At 38.2% G+C, this 21,463-nt stretch overlaps 1 protein-coding gene across 1 annotated transcript in view; it reads left to right on the top strand.

The window, feature by feature from the left end:
* Nucleotides 1-21,463, top strand: part of LOC140171866 (coiled-coil domain-containing protein 171-like) — a 53,735-nt gene that overhangs the window by 20,302 nt on the left and 11,970 nt on the right. The window contains exons 13-22 of the mRNA XM_072195204.1: nt 3,012-3,245; nt 3,946-4,035; nt 5,431-5,631; nt 7,402-7,569; nt 9,266-9,454; nt 10,745-11,127; nt 12,557-12,669; nt 13,732-13,863; nt 15,350-15,570; nt 20,930-21,112. Of these exons, the coding sequence (XP_072051305.1) occupies nt 3,012-3,245; nt 3,946-4,035; nt 5,431-5,631; nt 7,402-7,569; nt 9,266-9,454; nt 10,745-11,127; nt 12,557-12,669; nt 13,732-13,863; nt 15,350-15,570; nt 20,930-21,112 (1,914 nt within the window). The remainder of the gene's footprint in view (nt 1-3,011; nt 3,246-3,945; nt 4,036-5,430; nt 5,632-7,401; nt 7,570-9,265; nt 9,455-10,744; nt 11,128-12,556; nt 12,670-13,731; nt 13,864-15,349; nt 15,571-20,929; nt 21,113-21,463) is intronic.

Below are 21,463 nucleotides of genomic sequence, written 5' to 3'. Positions count from 1 at the left end.
TACAGCTACATCAGGGCAACTTTGATGAACTCAAACAGGAGCTGTCAAAGGTAAGAATGCCATGATAGGCAACCTGTCTAAGCAACTACAGCTACATCAGGGCAACTTTGATGAACTCAAACAGGAGCTGTCAAAGGTAAGCATGCCATGATAGGCAACCTGTCTAAGCAACTACAGCTACATCAGGGCAACTTTGATGAACTCAAACAGGAGCTGTCAAAGGTAAGCATGCCATGATAGGCAACCTGTCTAAGCAACTACAGCTACATCAGGGCAACTTTGATGAACTCAAACAGGAGCTGTCAAAGGTAAGCATGCCATGATAGGCAACCTGTCTAAGCAACTACAGCTACATCAGGGCAACTTTGATGAACTCAAACAGGAGCTGTCAAAGGTAAGCATGCCATGATAGGCAACCTGTCTAAGCAACTACAGCTACATCAGGGCAACTTTGATGAACTCAAACAGGAGCTGTCAAAGGTAAGAATGCCATGATAGGCAACCTGTCTAAGCAACTACAGCTACATCAGGGCAACTTTGATGAACTCAAACAGGAGCTGTCAAAGGTAAGCATGCCATGATAGGCAACCTGTCTAAGCAACTACAGCTACATCAGGGCAACTTTGATGAACTCAAACAGGAGCTGTCAAAGGTAAGAATGCCATGATAGGCAACCTGTCTAAAGCAACTACAGCTACATCAGGGCAACTTTGATGAACTCAAACAGGAGCTGTCAAAGGTAAGCATGCCATGATAGGCAACCTGTCTAAGCAACTACAGCTACATCCGGGCAACTTTGATGAACTCAAACAGGAGCTGTCAAAGGTAAGCATGCCATGATAGGCAACCTGTCTAAGCAACTACAGCTACATCAGGGCAACTTTGATGAACTCAAACAGGAGCTGTCAAAGGTAAGCATGCCATGATAGGCAACCTGTCTAAGCAACTACAGCTACATCAGGGCAACTTTGATGAACTCAAACAGGAGCTGTCAAAGGTAAGCATGCCATGATAGGCAACCTGTCTAAGCAACTACAGCTACATCAGGGCAACTTTGATGAAACTCAAACAGGAGCTGTCAAAGGTAAGCATGCCATGATAGGCAACCTGTCTAAGCAACTACAGCTACATCAGGGCAACTTTGATGAACTCAAACAGGAGCTGTCAAAGGTAAGAATGCCATGATAGGCAACCTGTCTAAGCAACTACAGCTACATCAGGGCAACTTTGATGAACTCAAACAGGAGCTGTCAAAGGTAAGCATGCCATGATAGGCAACCTGTCTAAGTAACTACAGCTACATCAGGGCAACTTTGATGAACTCAAACAGGAGCTGTCAAAGGTAAGCATGCCATGATAGGCAACCTGTCTAAGCAACTACAGCTACATCAGGGCAACTTTGATGAACTCAAACAGGAGCTGTCAAAGGTAAGCATGCCATGATAGGCAACCTGTCTATTAAGCAACTACAGCTACATCAGGGCAACTTTGATGAACTCAAACAGGAGCTGTCAAAGGTAAGCATGCCATGATAGGCAACCTGTCTAAGCAACTACAGCTACATCAGGGCAACTTTGATGAACTCAAACAGGAGCTGTCAAAGGTAAGCATGCCATGATAGGCAACCTGTCTAAGCAACTACAGCTACATCAGGGCAACTTTGATGAACTCAAACAGGAGCTGTCAAAGGTAAGCATGCCATGATAGGCAACCTGTCTAAGCAACTACAGCTACATCAGGGCAACTTTGATGAACTCAAACAGGAGCTGTCAAAGGTAAGCATGCCATGATAGGCAACCTGTCTATTAAGCAACTACAGCTACATCAGGGCAACTTTGATGAACTCAAACAGGAGCTGTCAAAGGTAAGCATGCCATGATAGGCAACCTGTCTAAGCAACTACAGCTACATCAGGGCAACTTTGATGAACTCAAACAGGAGCTGTCAAAGGTAAGCATGCCATGATAGGCAACCTGTCTAAGCAACTACAGCTACATCAGGGTAACTTTGATGAACTCAAACAGGAGCTGTCAAAGGTAAGCATGCCATGATAGGCAACCTGTCTAAGCAACTACAGCTACATCAGGGCAACTTTGATGAACTCAAACAGGAGCTGTCAAAGGTAAGCATGCCATGATAGGCAACCTGTCTAAGCAACTACAGCTACATCAGGGCAACTTTGATGAACTCAAACAGGAGCTGTCAAAGGTAAGCATGCCATGATAGGCAACCTGTCTTAGCAACTACAGCTACATCAGGGCAACTTTGATGAACTCAAACAGGAGCTGTCAAAGGTAAGCATGCCATGATAGGCAACCTGTCTATTAAGCAACTACAGCTACATCAGGGCAACTTTGATGAACTCAAACAGGAGCTGTCAAAGGTAAGCACGCCATGATAGGCAGTGTGAGGGGCCAATTAGATATTGTTCTGTAATCCCCTACCACAAAAACTTGTTCCTGTGCTGGATATATGCAGAATTTGACTATGATTACAATTTTTGCCAATTTTGATGAAAAAAGGTCATTTTAAGCTTAGTTTTACAAGGAAACACTGGCACCCTTCTGCACTTAATTTGTTCATTATAATTAATTGTATAAAGCATTTGTTTCTTAATACTGAAAGTTTCTCCCTAAATGTGATGTGAGCGGACAAAATGAGTTATTTATATTATTTTCTTTAATTTGCATCCTTGCCCATTTTACAGACATTACTAGACTGAAAAATCCATGAAAATTGGGAGATAATAATTTTCATTTAGTTGAAAGCAAACAAAAATAAGAAAGGTTGAAAACTCAAAATCATTGGCTGTTCCAGTTCAAATTCATACCCCTGTCTGGAAGACATGGCCTTAATCTTCCACGCAGGGAGTGAGAATTTCAAATGGGTTTACCTGAGGATGACTCTGTTTGAAATCTACACCTGCTATGTGGGATATTAAAGGTTATTATATTCCATAGGGGATGTATGGATTTTAAGTGGAACAGCCCATTTTACTTGACATGTTACAGGCTAAAAAACGACAGATTTACTTAGAAGAGACCTATGGCGGCAGTATGCGTGAACTAGAGTTACTACTGCAGAATTTTCAAATCACTTGTGCAGAGGGAGTGCCAAAGAGAGGCAAAGGAAAGAAGAGCCAACAGCAGCATGGGGATAGACCTCTTACTCCCTCTGTAGTATTGGAGACATTGAGACACACATTGACAGATTATCAACGCAGACTAGATCATACATCACAAGAGGTAAAGCACAATTTTGAAAGAATCCAAAGGAGAAAATTTTGACAAATCTATGGACAGAACATTTCTTGCTATGAAACACGGCATTGGTGTTGTTAGAGCAATAAAGTCGCATACCATTTCAGGTGTTCCCACAGAATTAAATCCAGAGAACCCCTATACCATCACATGCAATAGCGTGGTCATCAGTTATGGGGAAAAATTGAGGGTAATCGGGTCCTTGCGGACGGTACGCGGGATCAAATGAAAATGATTCTATGTGATCATCACACTCTTTTGATGCAGTCAAGCAGGATTAGTTTCAGGTGCATTTTGAGCAAAACAGGAATACCCCAATTATTGCCCCATGCGTGTATCAAGACGGCGGTCAAGTCCTGGTTCTCTGGTTTTAATTCTGTGAGTGTCCAAGAAAAAAAAATACTTGCAGATTTTGGAAACATATTTATACTGTGAAAATTATTGTGAATGATAACAGCCTGCAAGGTTTTTGAATTACCATATTGCGGTTGCTGCAAAGAGCGTTTTAAAAGTGTGTGTATTGTTATTATTATTATAATACCTCGTAATTTGCCTTTAAATGCATAGAAAAATTCCTGGCAGTGCACTAACATTATTTTATAACTTTATAAAAAAGTAAAACTAAATCATATGTAAAGTATTATTAAAGTTGTCAAATACTTAATTTTTAATTTTTTAATGGCAGCTGAATCAAATGAAGGCGCGTTTTGAGAAGATGACTAATGAATGTGAGAGTTACAAAGAGGTGACATGGACAAGAAGTCAAACAGTTCAGGTATGTGCAGAAAAGGGGCTTTTCCAGTTGAAATACACACTACCTGTGTGGAAGAGGGAGTATGTTTTTCAGATGTAATTGGTCAGAGGTAATCGTTTTGAAACCCATACTCCCCCTGTATTATGATTATACCTATATCTTACACAACTGGAGTGAGTATTACAAATGGAAGTTACCCAATTGTCTATTCTATTTCAAATTGATACTCCCTCTGTGACAAACTTATAGCTAAATCTTCCACTGGGGTAGTGTGGATTTTAAATGGAATGGCACAATGTGTGTTAACAAGGAGGGCCCAATCATTGTCACAGCATGAAATCTGGTGGCACAATGTGCAATTTGCTATCCTTCACATAATTTGCTTTTCTCCACTTATGTGATTTGGCCCACAAAACCATCTATGATATTATATTCTTATTCAATGGGTGCGTCTTGTAAAGAATTCACGTAATTTGATTGGTTTTCTGGTGTATAATATCTCACAATAGTTGATAGTGGTATTAGTCAGGGCGCACGCCGCCACGCAACGGCGGCACGCTTGTTGCTCCTAAATGAATGTGCGATAATGCGTTCGCGTAATACACGTGCGAGAACCAAGAACGCGATTCGGCGGCTTAGATGTTCGTGATGGGTTCGTTCATTTAAAACAACAGGGATGTCCTCACAAAAGTAACTTTATTTTTTTCTGAAAAAAGGCAGTTTTTCTCGCAAAAATTACATTAAAACTGAATAAGAATGAGAATAAATGATAGGATTTTGTCTTTTGCCTATCAATATCGTGTCATAATGGATGGGCTGGCCAATATATTTTATCGTAGTGGATACCGCTGCGCCCGCATCCACTACTCAAAATATTGGCCAGCCCATCCATTATAACAACGATATTGGATAGGCAAAAGACAAAATCCTATCATTTATTCTCTAAATATTCTTTTTTCGGATCCTATATTCCTAAGATGATTAAATCAAGAAGTTTTAAATACATTTGTTTTAATGAAATCAAATCTTGCTGCAAATACCTGCAATACCATCTATTTTCTATCTATTTACCACACGCAATTCTGTGCAATTTGCCATTTGTGCGCCAGTTTCATGGCTCTGACCAGCGCCCAAGCAAGGTATTTGGAGTTGCTGTCCATCATAGGCTGGATAGTTCAGGTTGTAAAGCACTAGACTTGCAATTCAGAGGTTGCTGGTTCGAATCCTTGGGATTGCTGTGCATCATAGGCTGGATAGTTCAGGTTGTAAAGCACTGGACTTGCAATCCAGAGGTTGCTGGTTCGAATCCTTCTTCAGCCAAGTTGAAGAAGGGGAGCAAAGAAATGCACAATTAATCCATATCCACATACAGACAAACCTCCAAATTGTATTTTTTCAACAAATTTGTGAAAATAGGATCTTCAGAAGAAATTTGTCAGCACCAATCGGGACCTCGAGAAGACGCGCAGACAGCTTAACGAGAGCGAGGCTCAAGTGGCAACGATGAGAATGGAGTTACAGCAAGTCATCCACGAAGGGGAGAAGGAGAAATCTAGAGCAGAAGACATGACGGAAGAATTCAAAAAACAACACAAAAACATGATTGATTCCGATGAGGTACGGTAAAACCTCTTTTATATGGAGCTCTCATAATGATATCACTGTTATGAATATCTTCAATAGATAAGATGTTTTTAGTTTATCCCTTTGTTTCCAAGCATTGAAAGGCCACTTATTTATGGGCAGCACTGTTTAACAATATTTTTTTTCTTGCAATTTAGCTTGTTGGATATTAAATGCAGAACTTGATGCAGTTCTCTGTCATGACTTGGCTAGTGCTTTAGTCTAGTCGCAAAGATGAACAGCAGCTAATTTTCAATTTAGGAACACTTACGCCTTCAGGAATGAACATTGATTTTCCTGTTTTCCATCGTTAGGCCCTTTGCGTTTCTTGCTCACACATTTTTTGTGCGTCCCACTCGCGTTTTTCACGGTAGTTTCCTACTTTTTACTTTTGTATTTAGGATAATTGCACTGTCAATTGAAAACCATTTGTGGGTTTAGTGTAACAATGATATATTGGCATTTTTGTAGGAGAAGCATGTTTGATTTTCAATTGATTTACTTATTTATTGCATTTAAACTTAATTTAATTAATTGGCTAAGACTTGCATTTCCCTATATTTTCATAATCCATGAATCAATAACTCAATTTCACCCAAAACTTTCTTACACTGACCTGTCAAATTTGTCATCTGACATTTTTGACAGAAAAGAATACAAATGTGTTTATTTTGTCACTGGGTAACAACATTTTATTAACTAAATCAGGCTTTTCTTGCAAAACTTGACACAGCAATGACTGAACTGTCTGCAGGTATATCTATTGACATATTTATACACATGTAGCAAAGGGTTATTCGGTGATGAAGGGTAATATATGGTAATGGCCAGTACAAATGGATCCGGGGAACAGTTATGCAGGGTAACCTCAGGTGGTTATTGGGGGTGGATAATATGTGACCCGTTACAGCGAAAGGTACCTTATGTCGGCTGCTACAAGTGTCTCTTTTTCCCCAATGTTGGCAGAAAATATCAAACAATAATGCCAATCTGAAGTGGCGGTCATTTCAAATCATCTACAAGTCAACGAGGTTCAGGAATGTCCTCTCATTGTTAGTGGGTGGCTAATACATACCTATACAAATACAATACAATGCTTTTGTAACCCACCACTCATGCCACTTGAACAGGGATTAGCCATATCAAATAAAGACTAGAGCTGTATAACAAACAGTTCTATAGACAGGTACAAGCTTATTATCCTCTACAACAATAGGATTAATGATTGGTTTAGAATGCATTTGTTACTAGCAAAATAAGGCATATGTAGCTCCCGACTTAAGGTACCTTTTGCTGTAACGGGTCACATATGTGATGTGCCCAGTAGAAACATTGACTATTTGATATTGGAAGTCACTTAATCTGTGAAACTACAAAACAGTGTATAAGATCAAAATTTGACCATAGGCAGCTTGAAGGTCTTTTTTTGTATGTGTGGTATCCCCACAAAATATAAAGAGTGAATGGAACCCACCCTTTGTTGAACAGTACAAACGACCCAGTTGATTATGACACATATTGAAAAATAGGGGGGAATAAAAGCGCAGTGTTTGCTTGGGTGCAAACATGGTTGAAAATGCCGCTGAGCTATATAGGAATTGCACAGTAGCTAATGGACAAACGTATGTGGTTGCTGAACCCTGTGGTATCTAGATGCAATTATTTGTACTGCAATTAATGCCATGGAGATTTGTATGTCTGCCATTGAGCAATCCAATTGAACCTGTATACACAACTGCCTGATATGAGTTTATTTCTTTGCAGACCAAACGTATCTACTTACATAGTGTATACCAGCGTATGTTAGCAGGGAGAGTAGTAATAAGCAATAGGGAGTCAGCATTGAGTACATTTACATGGGATGAGTTGAGTATGGCAGTACAGGACCAAGTAGTGTCTCTAATCAATACACTCAACAGAGCTCAGGATAAGGTAAGCTTATTATATCAGAAGGGTCTTCATTAGCAGTAGCCCTAGAACTCTGGCCATAGTATCCGTTTTTTACTTCTACTAGGGCCAGAGGCACTTACATTGAAAAATTTGTTGGAGATGCTTGAACGATCCAATACAAAAAGTGACAGCATTTCAATGCTTGATCGAACCAATACAAATGTGTGTCAGGTCACTAATTAACATGATAAAACCCACTTGAGAACACACAATCGCCGGTCATTTCTAAAGATGCATTTATACTCAATCGCTTTTGCAGAAACCTGAATCGCACGCATGATCAGTGCACTAAATCGCCGTTTGTATTTGCCTGCTGAGCATGCGCATGATTCGCTGTTTTTCGAAAGCGACACGTAAACCTCTATTGAATCCTCTGTCGGTCAGCGTCGTAGTTAGCGACAATGATTCAGTCTGATGATGAGTAACCCATGGGTATAAACACAGCTTTACACAATGACTAATTTACATAGGCACAAAAGACCGCGTTCATGTACCATTACTCAGCCAAACATGGCAGAGTAGGTCCCGGATTTTTGTGCATGTTCCTATCTCCTCAACGTTATACCTTTCCAACAAGGAAAGAGATACGAAAGGCGAACGTCTAATTAGCAGTGTATTATTGCAAGATCAGTGGTAGGATGTCAACACTGAGAACATTAATGCTCTGTTTGCTAGCCATGAGCCAACGGAGCTCAGGATAAGGTAAGCTTATTATATCAGAAGGGTCTTCATTAGCAGTGTATTACTTCAAGATCAGTGGTAGGAAGTCAACACTGAGAACATTAATGCTCTGTGTGCTAGCCGTGTGCTTCAATGGAAAAAGGTCAAGTTTTGAACTATTTTCTCAAAATATCAAGGGCTATCTTAAAGGGGGACTCCGGCAATCATAACATTATGCCTTATATGTTAGAAAAATAATTATCAAGCACGAATCACATTGTTTTATTTAAAACAAACTCATATTGACCATAAAAGCGAATAAAACAGTCGGCTCTCAACACGCGATATTCACAATTCCCGCGCCGAATTGTCTAAGTGCAATGACGTAATGGTTATTTGTGTTCAATTGTCGTCAGCCTTCATTGTATTACTGGGACGTCATTGCACTCAACGCCCGGGAATTTTGAATATCGCGTGTTGAGAAACGGATGTTTTTATTTGTTTTTATAGTCACTGTGAGTTTGTTTTAAATAAAACCATGTGATTCTTGCTTGATAATTATTTTCTAACATATAAGGAATAATGTTGTGATTGCCGGAGACTTCCTTAAGAACTACTGAACCAATAACTAGGCTAATTTTAATAGATTTTCATGCTGATTCTCAACCTTATTAGATTTTTTACCAACTGCAAAAGCTGGATTTACAACTTGCCAAGGGAATATAATGGTGGACAAGTTATTACATGAACCAGCAATGCTCCATCTTTAGTAGTTGGATTTTGTTGAAGGCCTATTCAGCAATTGTAAAAATCATCAAATTTCATTTGTTAAATATTGATCATTTTATGGGCATTCTGGTAGATATCAATTGTTAAGGAATTATTTTTGTTTCAGGCTGCACAAGTTTCACTTGCACTCTTATTCATGGTATGTACAACTTCAAAAGTATGTCTAACATACTGTTACACTTTATCTGCTATCTCAATTTATGGCTTGATTTCTTCATCTTTCTTGCAGATTGAACACCTCGAGACAGTTGTGAGAAACAAAGATGAGCTTTTAAAAGAGATACAAGATGGCCACGAGGAGAGTCTGTTAAAATTGGCATCATCAGGAAGGATGAGGGAGGAAGAATGGCAGAATCAACGGCTGGAATTAGAAGAACACTTTAGCAGGCAACTGGCTGATCTCCAGTCAAAGTCCAAGGTAAAAGCACACAAGCACAGTGATATATGTGACCCGTTACAGCAAAAGGTACCTTAAGTCGGGAGCTACATATGCCTTATTTTGCTAGTAACAAATGCATTCTAAACCAATCATTAATCCTATTGTTGTAGAGGATAATAAGCTTGTACCTGTCTATAGAACTGTTTGTTATACAGCTCTAGTCTTTATTTGATATGGCTAATCCCTGTTCAAGTGGCATGAGTGGTGGGTTACAAAAGCATTGTATTGTATTTGTATATGTATGTATTAGCCACCCACTAACAATGAGAGGACATTCCTGAACCTCGTTGACTTGTAGATGATTTGAAATGACCGCCACTTCAGATTGGCATTATTGTTTGATATTTTCTGCCAACATTGGGGAAAAAGAGACACTTGTAGCAGCCGACATAAGGTACCTTTCGCTGTAACGGGTCACATATAGTGCGATACGTACAGGCACTGTAATGCCTGGACGTTGATCTACAACCCTCAACAGGTGCTGAAGAGTTTGATTTTCTTATGGCATTACAAGTGTGTAGACATTGATATTTTCAATCTAACATATGTTTACTCCTGGTCAAACAAATAAGGCACTTGAAGAATAGAGGTTATCTAGTTCTATAAGCTGCATGTCCTATCAACGACTGCTATACCTTGTTTAGGACATTCTAAAGAAGTACCTGCATGTGCAACCATGACTGTTTCAAAATAGCCCGCCAAAGTCATGCAGGTAACTCAGAGGTCGTGCATTGAATTTGTTTGAATGACGAATACTACGGGAACCAGTGCCTTTTGTTAGAAGTCACACATGAGTGAAGTGGATAACCTCTATTGAGAACTTGAATACAACAATGACCCACGTGACAGGTGATTTTGACAAAACTCAGAAAACCTTCATATTTTAATTTATTTCTTCAGTTACATATCTTTAGTCACCAGGGTAAGACTTACGTGCGAATAAGAAAACAAAACTGCATGACAATCTACAATTTGCGTTATTGTGTGGGGGTAATTTTATTTGATGGACTTGGGTTGTTTGTTTGAATCACATGGACTTGGCTAATTGTTTTAATTACATTCAATTTCACCACACACTATACCAAACCCCACCCAAATTTGTTGAGGAGTTTACATAGCGTATATTCCTAAGATTAAGAATGGTGGTCAGTATGCGGTGATACAACAATATGTAAATATCATGGCATTCCACCGCAGCTTTAAAATAAAGGCATGCACCATTTGATTGTAAGGTTAATTTAAAAAATAAATCTGATGACTCTCACACAGAAATCTCAAGCAATGGCTGACCAAGCATGGGAACGTGCCAGACTCACTGGAACTGTCAAAGAAAGTCTTGAATCCGAGTGCATGGAACTAGAACAGAGACTTATACAGACACAAAGAGAACACTCGGCGCTCCTTGCCACATGTGGGCTGTTGTCAGGCGCCCTCTATCCGCATTTATATAAGATGAATTTATTGGCTTCTCAAAGGGCGTTTCTTGAGGAACAGTTGTGTGCAATGGATTCATTTAAGAGCAAGGCAAAGGAGCTGGCAGAGACATTAGCTATGGAGATTGAGGATGTGGGAAGAGGGACAAGTGAGAGAAGAGGGAGGAATTTAATGTTGCTGTTTAGAGTTGGGGTGATTGCTGTCATAGCTGCTAATAGGTAAGTGATATAGAAAGGCAATCAAATTTGTAATGTGTGGTGAGTCTGTAAATGTACAGTATATCTTTTTCTGTGAATTACATGTAGTAGTGGAGATGATTTTGAGCCAGAAAATTTATAACACTTATGCATTTATTTCCAAGTTTAAATTTTCAAGCTTCCAGTATAATGTTATTCATTAATTTCTGTTTTATTGAATTAAAAGGGCATTTTGTGATCCACAGCCTCATCCCCCCACTTTTCTCAAAAAAAGATGAGATTTTTATATTACTGGAAACCTCTGGCTACATAATTTTTGTGTACAAAATATATCTTGCAGATTAATTTGTTTAGCAAAGATATTGTGAAATTTGAATTTCGTTCTGGTATACCAGAACGAAATTACAACGCATTGTCTATGGAGCTGTGTAATACACAAAATCATGCATAACTCGCAAACGCAAAATCGGAATCAACTGAAATTTTGGGAAGAAGCTTTTTTCTTGGATATCTACTGAAAAATGTCATAAAAAGAGGATGCTAGGATCACGAAATCCTCCTTTAAGTTATTAATGCTGGGGTGTGTTTGTGCGTGTTTGTAATACCTCCAAACGAGGATCTACATAATGGATACACACATCACAAACGAGGATACACCTCTGACGGTGGACGTCTGCTGTGTGCTGAATATAACCAGGACATCGCAAATAACGTAAAAATCCATTTAAAATGGGTCCACCTATAGGGGGTATAGGACGGGCCACGGTTGAAAAGTAAGTGGTCTGGTGTGTGTGTCGATTAAGAACGGGTGTACGAGTCGTCGGTTAGATAGTATTAAATCATATGCAGAATGAGGTCCTCGTTTGGAGGTATTTACAAGTAGGTGTGTGTTTCCGGGGGGTGATAGTCTGGGATGTGTGGAGATATAGGATGGGTTGTGCTGAAGTGTGAGTGGGGTGTGGGATGGGTCTGTGTATGCACTATGCAGAGAGTTTGTTTTGTTATGGGCTTTGTGATTAGAGGTGAGTTTTGTGATTTTGTGAGATATAAAAAATGTGATATCAATATTGTGTATGGTGTATTCAACTGGATTATCCAGTGCAATTCATTTCTTTAGTAATCTGATTGTGATTTTCAATGTAAATTTATATGTTTTTTACTCACTGTTAGACAGTTTCGCCATGGGTGCCATGCATGCAGTGCTTTTAATACACCATGGGGAGTATGTGGTCATGGGAACATACTTTTCATTGGGATATGAATTGTATGATGTTGCCATGAGGCTTTGTTCCGTATTGAAAAGCATTTCCAACAATTACGCGAAACCCCAACCGATGTCCTATAGTCCCGTTGTAGGAAAGTTTGCTCTTTTTATAAAGTACTGCTGTACATGTTTAAAATATGTCCCAAAACTTTCACAATATTATTCAAAGATTGATTACTCTTTCAGGTTGAAATATCTGGGAAGTTCCAGTCAGCGACTGTTCACATCGGTAGATAATCCATGCTGTGTGTATTCAATGGGTGTGTCTATAGGATCCAGCCAACAAAGAAAACTAATGGGTATGTTGATGCATGTCAGTATGCATGTTGGTATGTATGTGTTTGTTTTCACCGACAACCAAGGTCGTAAGAGAGCGGCAGAGGCCGCTAGACGCCGTAATAATGCATATGGGGTATAAGCAAAAGTCCATGCTTACTGTAGTGAAATGTCAGTGCATAGAGGTCCATGGTTACGCAGACCCATAAAATTGAATTTGAGCCCCATGACACCCCACTGGAGGGCCCCATATATGGTCTGCAGTTGTAGCATAGTGTGCTGTATTTTGTTTGCATGCAAATTAATTTAAGAGTGATTATTGGGAGGGGGAGGGGTAATGCTATGCATGATATATACTGCGCCAAAAAGGTATCCTTACACTGGGAAAAATAATCACAATTTCAAAACTGAACCATATTGGAATTAATTTGTTTTTTTAATAGATGCACTATCTAATCCTGCACATCATGACACCACATTGAATCCAATGTGACCTCAAGAAGTAAAGTTACAAGCAATTGAATAGACGAAGGTCCTGTTTTAAAAGTGACAAATTGGCCTATACAAGGCGTAAAAAGATTCCAACAACAATTGAGACAACACAATTTCTTCAATGAAGCTTTATTTAAAGCAGTTTTAATTTCAGTTTTTACTCCTCTGTACTTTTCATAACTCTCATTTTATTTGTCAGTTCTTTTGTTTCAGTTTCCTTTTGTTTTCAATTAAAGGCATGCATAAATTAGCGATTCACCACTCCCAAACCATTATGTCTAGTCTGTGGAGTTTTGAATAGGCCAGTTTGTCGCTTTTAAAACTGGACCTTCGTCTAATCAAATGCTTGTAACTTTGCTTCTTGAAGTCACATTGGATTCAATGGGGTGTCATAATGTGCGGATTAGATAGTGTATCTATTAAACAAATAAATTTACCCAAATATGGTTTAGTGGTAAAATTTGGATTTTTTTCCAAGTGTAAGGATACTTTTTTGGCGCAGTATATATGTTGTTCATGATTATATGCCTGTGTTTTTGTGTGAATAGCAAGTTACAGATCATTTTTTGCATTTTCTTTCTACTTATGTGTAGGTCTGCAAGCAGAATTCAATTCTCAAAGAGACTCGATAGAAGGTCAAGCCAAAACTTGGTTTAGTAGTCAAGAGTTACTCTCAGCAGTAATGTCATCTGTACCAGAACTCCAAGAGACACTTCATAAACCAGGTAAATATGACTCTCCATACAGGGACTTGGTGATAAGTCATGCTTTACTTTGACCAAATGATGAACTCACTGATTAACAACCATTGCTTTTGCAAGTGACATCTTGCTTTTGCAGTTAGTATGGAGTTGAAGATTATTTTTCAACCTCCCAAGTGATGTCACTTGTCATGTGAACTATATAGACCAATCACTGCTTACCAGACAAGAGCTAGTATTTTGTTTACCATTCTTGATCATTAATTTAAGAAAATGAAATACCGTATTCGTTCCAATAACCGCCCATGCCCCAATAAGCGCCCACCCAGCGACTTTGCAACAAACACAATATGAAATTATTAACCGCCCATCCAATGTTGTCAAAATTCTTCCAGTAAGCTTACCTGTCGAGTGAATTTACATGCATCAAAAGTATCCAAAATGTGCACCAAAATTAAATTATGGCGCTATTTCATAGTGGGCAGGCGTATAGATATTAAAAATACTTCACAATAACCACCTGCAAATGCCTTTAAAAGGCCAAGTTTGAGGATTTTCTAACTCAAAATCGTATTTTCCTGTGGCGGCCATCTTTGTTAGTGTGCCCTCAAAAACATTGTCAGTATAATATTAATGATTATATATACACACTTTGTGAGGGCGCACTAACTGTGAGTAACTAAATACTTTCAGACGGTGATTGATGACTAAAAACAATGTAAAAAATAAGCGCCCACCCAAAATGACTTTGTTAAGAGCCCTGGGCGCTTATTGGAATGAATACGGTAATCATGTAAAGAATTATCAACATCAATTGATGTGATAAAATTGTACTTTGTGGTATTTAGAATATTTATTGTATTTGTGCACATTAAAATGTCTGCAATTGCAACAACCTTCGCAATTCAAGGCAGTTACGCTGGTGCCCCATGTCATTACTCCTCCGCTTTCAGACACCGCTGAACCACACGCTCAGAAAAAAAATGGGAACCTCCTAAAAAAACTGATCCCTAGCCCTGCTGGTGGCAAGAATTTTTGCACAATATAGGTTGAAGTTCACTTTTCAAAGGGCGAACTGTAGTTAAGATAACAAAAACGACTGCTAAGAAAGTCAACTATATGACCTCAAAAGGTCAAGTGGAGACAAACTCACAAATTTGTGACCCTTACAAGCTAAAATACTGCTTATTTAGCCAATGTCAACATGGGGTAATCAACAGAAATATTTCTTACTATATTGGACTAACAATATGGCGGTGCCTAGTACGCTCTCATGGAATAAAAAACCTTTACAATATGACAATAATGGAAAGAAAAGTGCAAATAATTTGGACAAAATGCAATTTCAAATGACGTCACAAATGTAAACACCAAGACGCCATTCCTTCAGCTAGCTCGTCAAAATCCCAGGGCCATGATTGGTCTAGATATTTATATGTGATGTCTATGTTGCAATCAAGTGTAAAGTCAACTTCCGAATCAATCACAGACTGTATTGTTTTCACCACAGATTCCCATACAGATCCGCATACTGTAACAGCGTGTGCCAGGAAAGCTTTCATCAGCCTCATGGGCAAGTTGTCAGCAAGTTTTCAAACATCTCTTCAGACGTACCCCACAGGATATGGTGGTAGGGAGAAGGGGTCTTTGGTTCGATTCCTGGCTCATGGGCTGAACAGATGTATGGCACATTCCTCTATGGCGGGGAAATCTAATCTCAATTCTTCACAGGTGAGAGTTACGCCATGAATAAATTACAGTTCCTGCTTGTTAAAATAAAATTGTATCCATTATGACATTTTGTATTGCTTCCCATATTTCTCTAGAACTGTTTTCCGATCTATAATGGGCTATTCCAGTTGAAATCCATACACTCCTTTGGAAGACATATGACCTTAATCCTCCTACACAGGGAGTGTGGATTTCAAATAGGGTTACCTGAATGGGTGACTCCATTTGAAATCTGCACTCCCTGTGTATAGATTTGGAATGGAATAGCCCAATGTATGATTCAACTACAATGTATCCAGACTGGCAGAGAAACCAAATACAACCGCAAACAAGTTTAACTAACTGCAGACGTCTCCATAGTCTACTTGCCCATTGTGCATACTCTGGCTATTACATTTATGAATAAAACTCTGATTTGTATTAATTTGTGTACAGTCAATAGATTTTCACATCTGATCTTTTCAGTCACCATACGCCCTCTATTTGTTAGCTTCCCATGTAGACTACTTACTTTGGATTGTGGTTAAAATGCTTGACACCGGTGTCTATGGACAGCCTGATGGATTTCTGGCCTACTAAAATTAGCCATGATGTAATGCATCTTTATTTGGATCTGGCTTGTGATTGGTTGTCCAGATCTTGTGATGGTTTAAATCATCCAAGCACGTCTTTGGAATTTGCGGCACTTTGTGAAGGCGCAAAGTTAAACTCTCAAACGGTGCATGGATGTACACTGTCGTACGTCTCTTACTTGCAAGCTTGGTGTTGTGGTTAGATTGAATGATAACAAATAGGTGGGAAGTATGATTGACAGTATGTGTTAGGGACAAAGTCCTGCTCAAAACCCAAAGTACATAGTCAATCAATAAACTGGTAGATCCCAAAATCAGAATTGTTCGGAAAGTGAGCCCTCATTATAATTATACCAGGATTATGTTGCATTCAATAACATACATATACTTTACTTTTGCTGTCACTAATTATATACACATTTTTATGACCATTTATTGAATACTGTAATTGTGATAAACATCAGTATAAATTTGAGTAAAACTGAATGCATTCAACTTTATCATGATTAATAACATAATTATGTTTATTTATCAAAAATGACTATAGTTTAGCATAGTTTGCTATAATAGCTATGGCATAGTTTAGTTTTACTGGGGAAGTGGATCAGATGATCAAATCTGATGAAGTGTTCTCAATCAAATGATAATCCACCCAATTGGGTGATTTCTGTGCTACATTCTGTTAAGGAGGCACACAGGATCACTAATTATCCATTATTATTCACCTCATAACTCGAAAACTATTTATGTAAAGTATATAAAAGTATACATTTTTTTAACGGAAATGAGCTCATAAATCCATTTAAAATGTCAGTTTTGGGTCAAAAGTACAATTTTCGAGAAAATCCCAAAAAAGCGGCTTTTTTTGACCAAAAATTTTGGTCCGCCATAAAAAATTATTTGAAAATCAAAAACAGTAAAACATGATTTTTATTAATTTAGACAAATAAATCTAGAAAGTGTTTTTTTATTTTTTCGAAATTTTGCTTAGTTTTTAAAATATAGGCAAAAAATCAGTAAAAACGCGTGTGACCCGTGTTCAAATTTTTGAATCATGGGTGATAAAAAAGTTCTAGGCCCTAATTTAAAAAATGAAAAAACACTATCTAGATTTTGGCCATATCTAAACGTTTGACTTAAAAACTTACCTCAGTGATGCTTCATTTAGACGCTATGGCGGACCAAAAATGGTTAAAAGTGGTCAAAAGTGAACTTGCCGAATATCGCGATATAGAAAAATACAGCGGATTTTAGGTCCATTTTTGAAGATTATTCCATAAATATATAATCCGGTGACTTGTGACGTTTGGTCAAGTTAGAAAATGAGAAGGGGCGTCCAACTGCAGCAGATTGGCATTTTCTTGGTGATTTAGAAGGTAAAATATACAATATGACAAAATTATCCGTGCACATTCGGCAGATGTTTATCCACATGGAGTAGCCATTTTATTTACTTCAGTCTTGTTTCCATGGTGCAGCAGAGCGTCCGACAAGGCCGCGGAGTCGCGTCGGCGTTTGAGGAGCGACTGGGCGCGCCGACAGACAGACAGGTTACGCGAATAAGTTGCACAGTGCATGGTCGTGTTGCCGCGAACGAAACCATGATAATTTAAGCACAATTTTGTCCTGTTCCGTATCATGCTCTGTATTAAAATTTGCGGACATCAGAACATTAAAAGTAGCATAGAATAACTGACAAGCAATTATTTTAGCAGATAATCAGGAAGTTTTTTGAAATGAAGAATAAATTGAGACATAATCATGATAATTGCCATTTCTGTTTTTTCATAATTTTCATAATTTTGCTTTAAAAATGCAATGTTTTTAATTTATCGTTTTTGGTGATTTTCTTTTTTTTTTGTGTTTTGTTTTGTTTTGACAAATATTGCATTTTTATGTTCATTATGTTGTTACTACTGTTGCTTTTTCTTAAGAGGCACCACCGCTGCCCGTCCGTCGCCAAAGATAGGGGCCTAGGCATTTTAACGCCGTTATATAGCTAGCCCTACCTACATCACAGGAATCCCAAGTAAAATTTTAAAAGATTCTGATGTGTCGCATTACTCAATATTCCGTTTTTGTTATTGTAATTGTTTGTTGTTATCATATTTTATTTTTAACTTTTTACGGAATATCAAACACGTACAAAAGTCATAGGCCTATTATAGGCCTAAAGCCACAATAAAGTTGTAAAATATTTTGTACCGCATAAAAAGTGAATAAAATACAACAACAAAAATATAAAAAAGTGTGTCTGTTGTTGTTTTCAATCAAATAAACGTGTAAAAAGTGGGGTAAAAGTTGTAATATGTCTTGAATAAACTTCTTGTAAAACGGACAAAAAGTAGGCCTATATATATGTTAAACGGGCAAAACACGGAGAGGTCACAAGAAAACTGAAAAACACGGAAATTGACATAGCCTAATTTCAAAAGTAGAAAACGGAACACTTCTGGCTTTAAATTAGATTGTGGTTTATGCAGTAGGCCTACCGTACTAGGCCTATTATAGGCATCATGCTATAAAGAGCGTTTTAAAACACTGCATGAAAACATTCACGAAAAATGCTTTAAAGCAGTTTACCTTTTAAAGTAGGCCTATACAGAAAACATTATAAACGTGAAAGTTGAAAGCCAGACAAACATTGCAAATAAAAAGGCATTCGGCCAAAACATTCGCAAAAAGTGTTGAAAAACCAAAAGCCTTTATCGCAATCATGGCATATGGTAGACCTAATAGGCCTACTAATGGAAATGTAGTTAAAATGGGTTATGAAAAAAGTATGAATTTGCGTTTTCGATTATACTTCTCGTTTGAAATTATTATTTAGCATTAAAACATTCATGAAAATGCTTTCATAAACGCGTGCTCGCTATGCCGATTTCAAATATGATCGACATTTTTGACAGTTGTAGGCCTATACCTAGTATGATGTATTGAAATGTCAACGTTTTTGACATTGCGTTAATGGTCAATCAGGAGTAGAGAACGTTTGAAAACGAATCTTAAATCCGTGTTTTAATAACACTTTGAAACATTATTCAGGGCCTTAGGTATCTAATATAGGCCTACCGGTAGTAACTGCTTGCCTATTTTTATGGTCTTCAAAATTAAGACGAGACTGAACGACCGCAGAGGCCCCCGAACCAAGGCTGGGACTGCGTAAAATATAAGCTATAGGCCTATATTCTTGTCCAACTACCCCAACTTGGTAAATCAAATAATAAGAATGAAATGAAATGAATGAATGAATGAATGAATGAATGAATGAATGAATGAATGAATGAAATAAAACAAATTTTTAAACATAAAATAATAAGCCTAATGATGTACTATACGGGCTAAGTCTAGCCTACTAGCAAAATATTTAGGGCCTACGTTTTCTATCTATCTACCAGATTGCGTCATCATTACAGGGCTTCTTACGGGTAACTACTTCTTACAGATAAATTTCATCTTTTCAAGTTCAGAATGAAACTTGAAAAACAAAACAAAAACAAATAAAAAATTCAGCACTTTTTTTGGCGAAATTTGTCGAGTAGGCCTACTGATTCTGGGACGGGGACGGTGGTGGTCTGTCGGCCCGCAGTTTCGCAATGCAATGGTGCAAGCTTTACTATACCTTGGAAGAGATCAATACCGTACGATAAACGGTAGTGATCGCGATTGGGGACTCCAGTGCCTCAATCAACAATCACCTCGCCCATCCAGTTTACCATGTGTGCGTGTCTTTGCTAGCTGTATCGCCGCAGTATGCAGCGTTCACGAGAACGCGATCTATTGCGGAAAACAATGATTTATTTGCTTTTGCATTTTGACGAATTTTTAATGAAAAAGGGTCTTTAAAATAGCTTTTCTTATGGTTCAAATTTTAAGATTTCTTTAAAATCTATTAATGACAAGATAAAATACGGTTTGAAGATGACATTAGTGATGAAAACTCAAATTTGGCCATGTAACACTTCAGTGATCCTGTGTGCATCCTTAATGCACCCAAATAATAGGATTTTGGGTGCCTTTATCTTTGACTGGAAACTGGGATATAACTGGAGACTGAATTAAAAAGACTTGTTTGCATCTGACAATCAACTCCCCACAGCCCGTTAGTAGTGCATTAAAGGAAGTTTGATTCATCTGGTGCCTTCATCAGAGATGCATCTGGTGCCTTCATCAGAGATTCATCTGGTGCCTTCATCAGAGATTCATCTGGTGCCTTCATCAGAGATTCATCTGGTGCCTTCATCAGAGATTCATCTGGTGCCTTCATCAGAGATTCATCTGGTGCCTTCATCAGAGATTCATCTGGTGCCTTCATCAGAGATTCATCTGGTGCCTTCATCAGAGATTCATCTGGTGCCTTCATCAGAGATTCATCTGGTGCCTTCATCAGAGATTCATCTGGTGCCTTCATCAGAGAAAAGGAAATTACAGAAAATGGTGAAAAAAGATGTTACTTTTACAAGGCAAAAACCATTTTTCTAGGCATTGTTGACATTGTACCTTCAGGAAACTAACTTTTGAGACAGTTTATTTGTTTGAAGGTGCAAAATTAAACAAAGGGCACACTGTTCTACTGCTGTGTTCAGAATTTTCAATCATCACAAAAATCGTATATAAATCATTTCTGAGTTTGATTGACAGGTGACATCAGATGCAAACCAGTATTTTTAATTCATTCTCCGATTATATTTGGCATGCCTAGTGTTCACTGCACCTTTGGTCTGGAAATGCATGGCAGGCAAGCCTGGTTCAGTGGGGTCTCTATCATACTGTTGTTTTTCACACAGCAAATCATGTCCAGTCTACAACAAAATATCATCAGTTTCACACAGCGTTTGCATTCCGCCGAAGTAGAAAGACGGTCACTCAGAATGGAAACGGCTAAATTGAAGGATGAAAACAAAACGCTGAAGAGAAAATCTCAAGACACGGATAATATGGACAAAGAGTTGAACAGATTAAGACAGCAGGTAGGAGCAATAGAGGAAACCTGTCAGTAATTGATTTGAATGGCATCAAATTCTTCTTTGATCTTGTTGAATTTGGAAAGCATTTGCCTAGCTGCTCCAATAATTGAGCAATTATCACAAACAGGTGAATTTGATCTCATGTGTTTTCATAAAGCAGCTCCAGTAATTCCTTCTGATGAGTGAGCCAATCATAGCACTGCCTGTTAGTAAATGTATCATGTATCCTATGGATAAGACATACCTGCATAAAAATCCTGTTTACTATTTCACACATTGTTTCAAAATTTTAGGAGGGTCATCAAAGTTTGGTCATGTGTGGGACATAAGCCACAAAAATGCCATCTTGCCCAT

This window comes from Amphiura filiformis, chromosome 15 (assembly GCF_039555335.1).
Source record: "Amphiura filiformis chromosome 15, Afil_fr2py, whole genome shotgun sequence".
Lineage (NCBI taxonomy): Eukaryota > Metazoa > Echinodermata > Ophiuroidea > Amphilepidida > Amphiuridae > Amphiura > Amphiura filiformis.
This window is presented reverse-complemented; position numbering and strand designations above follow the sequence as displayed.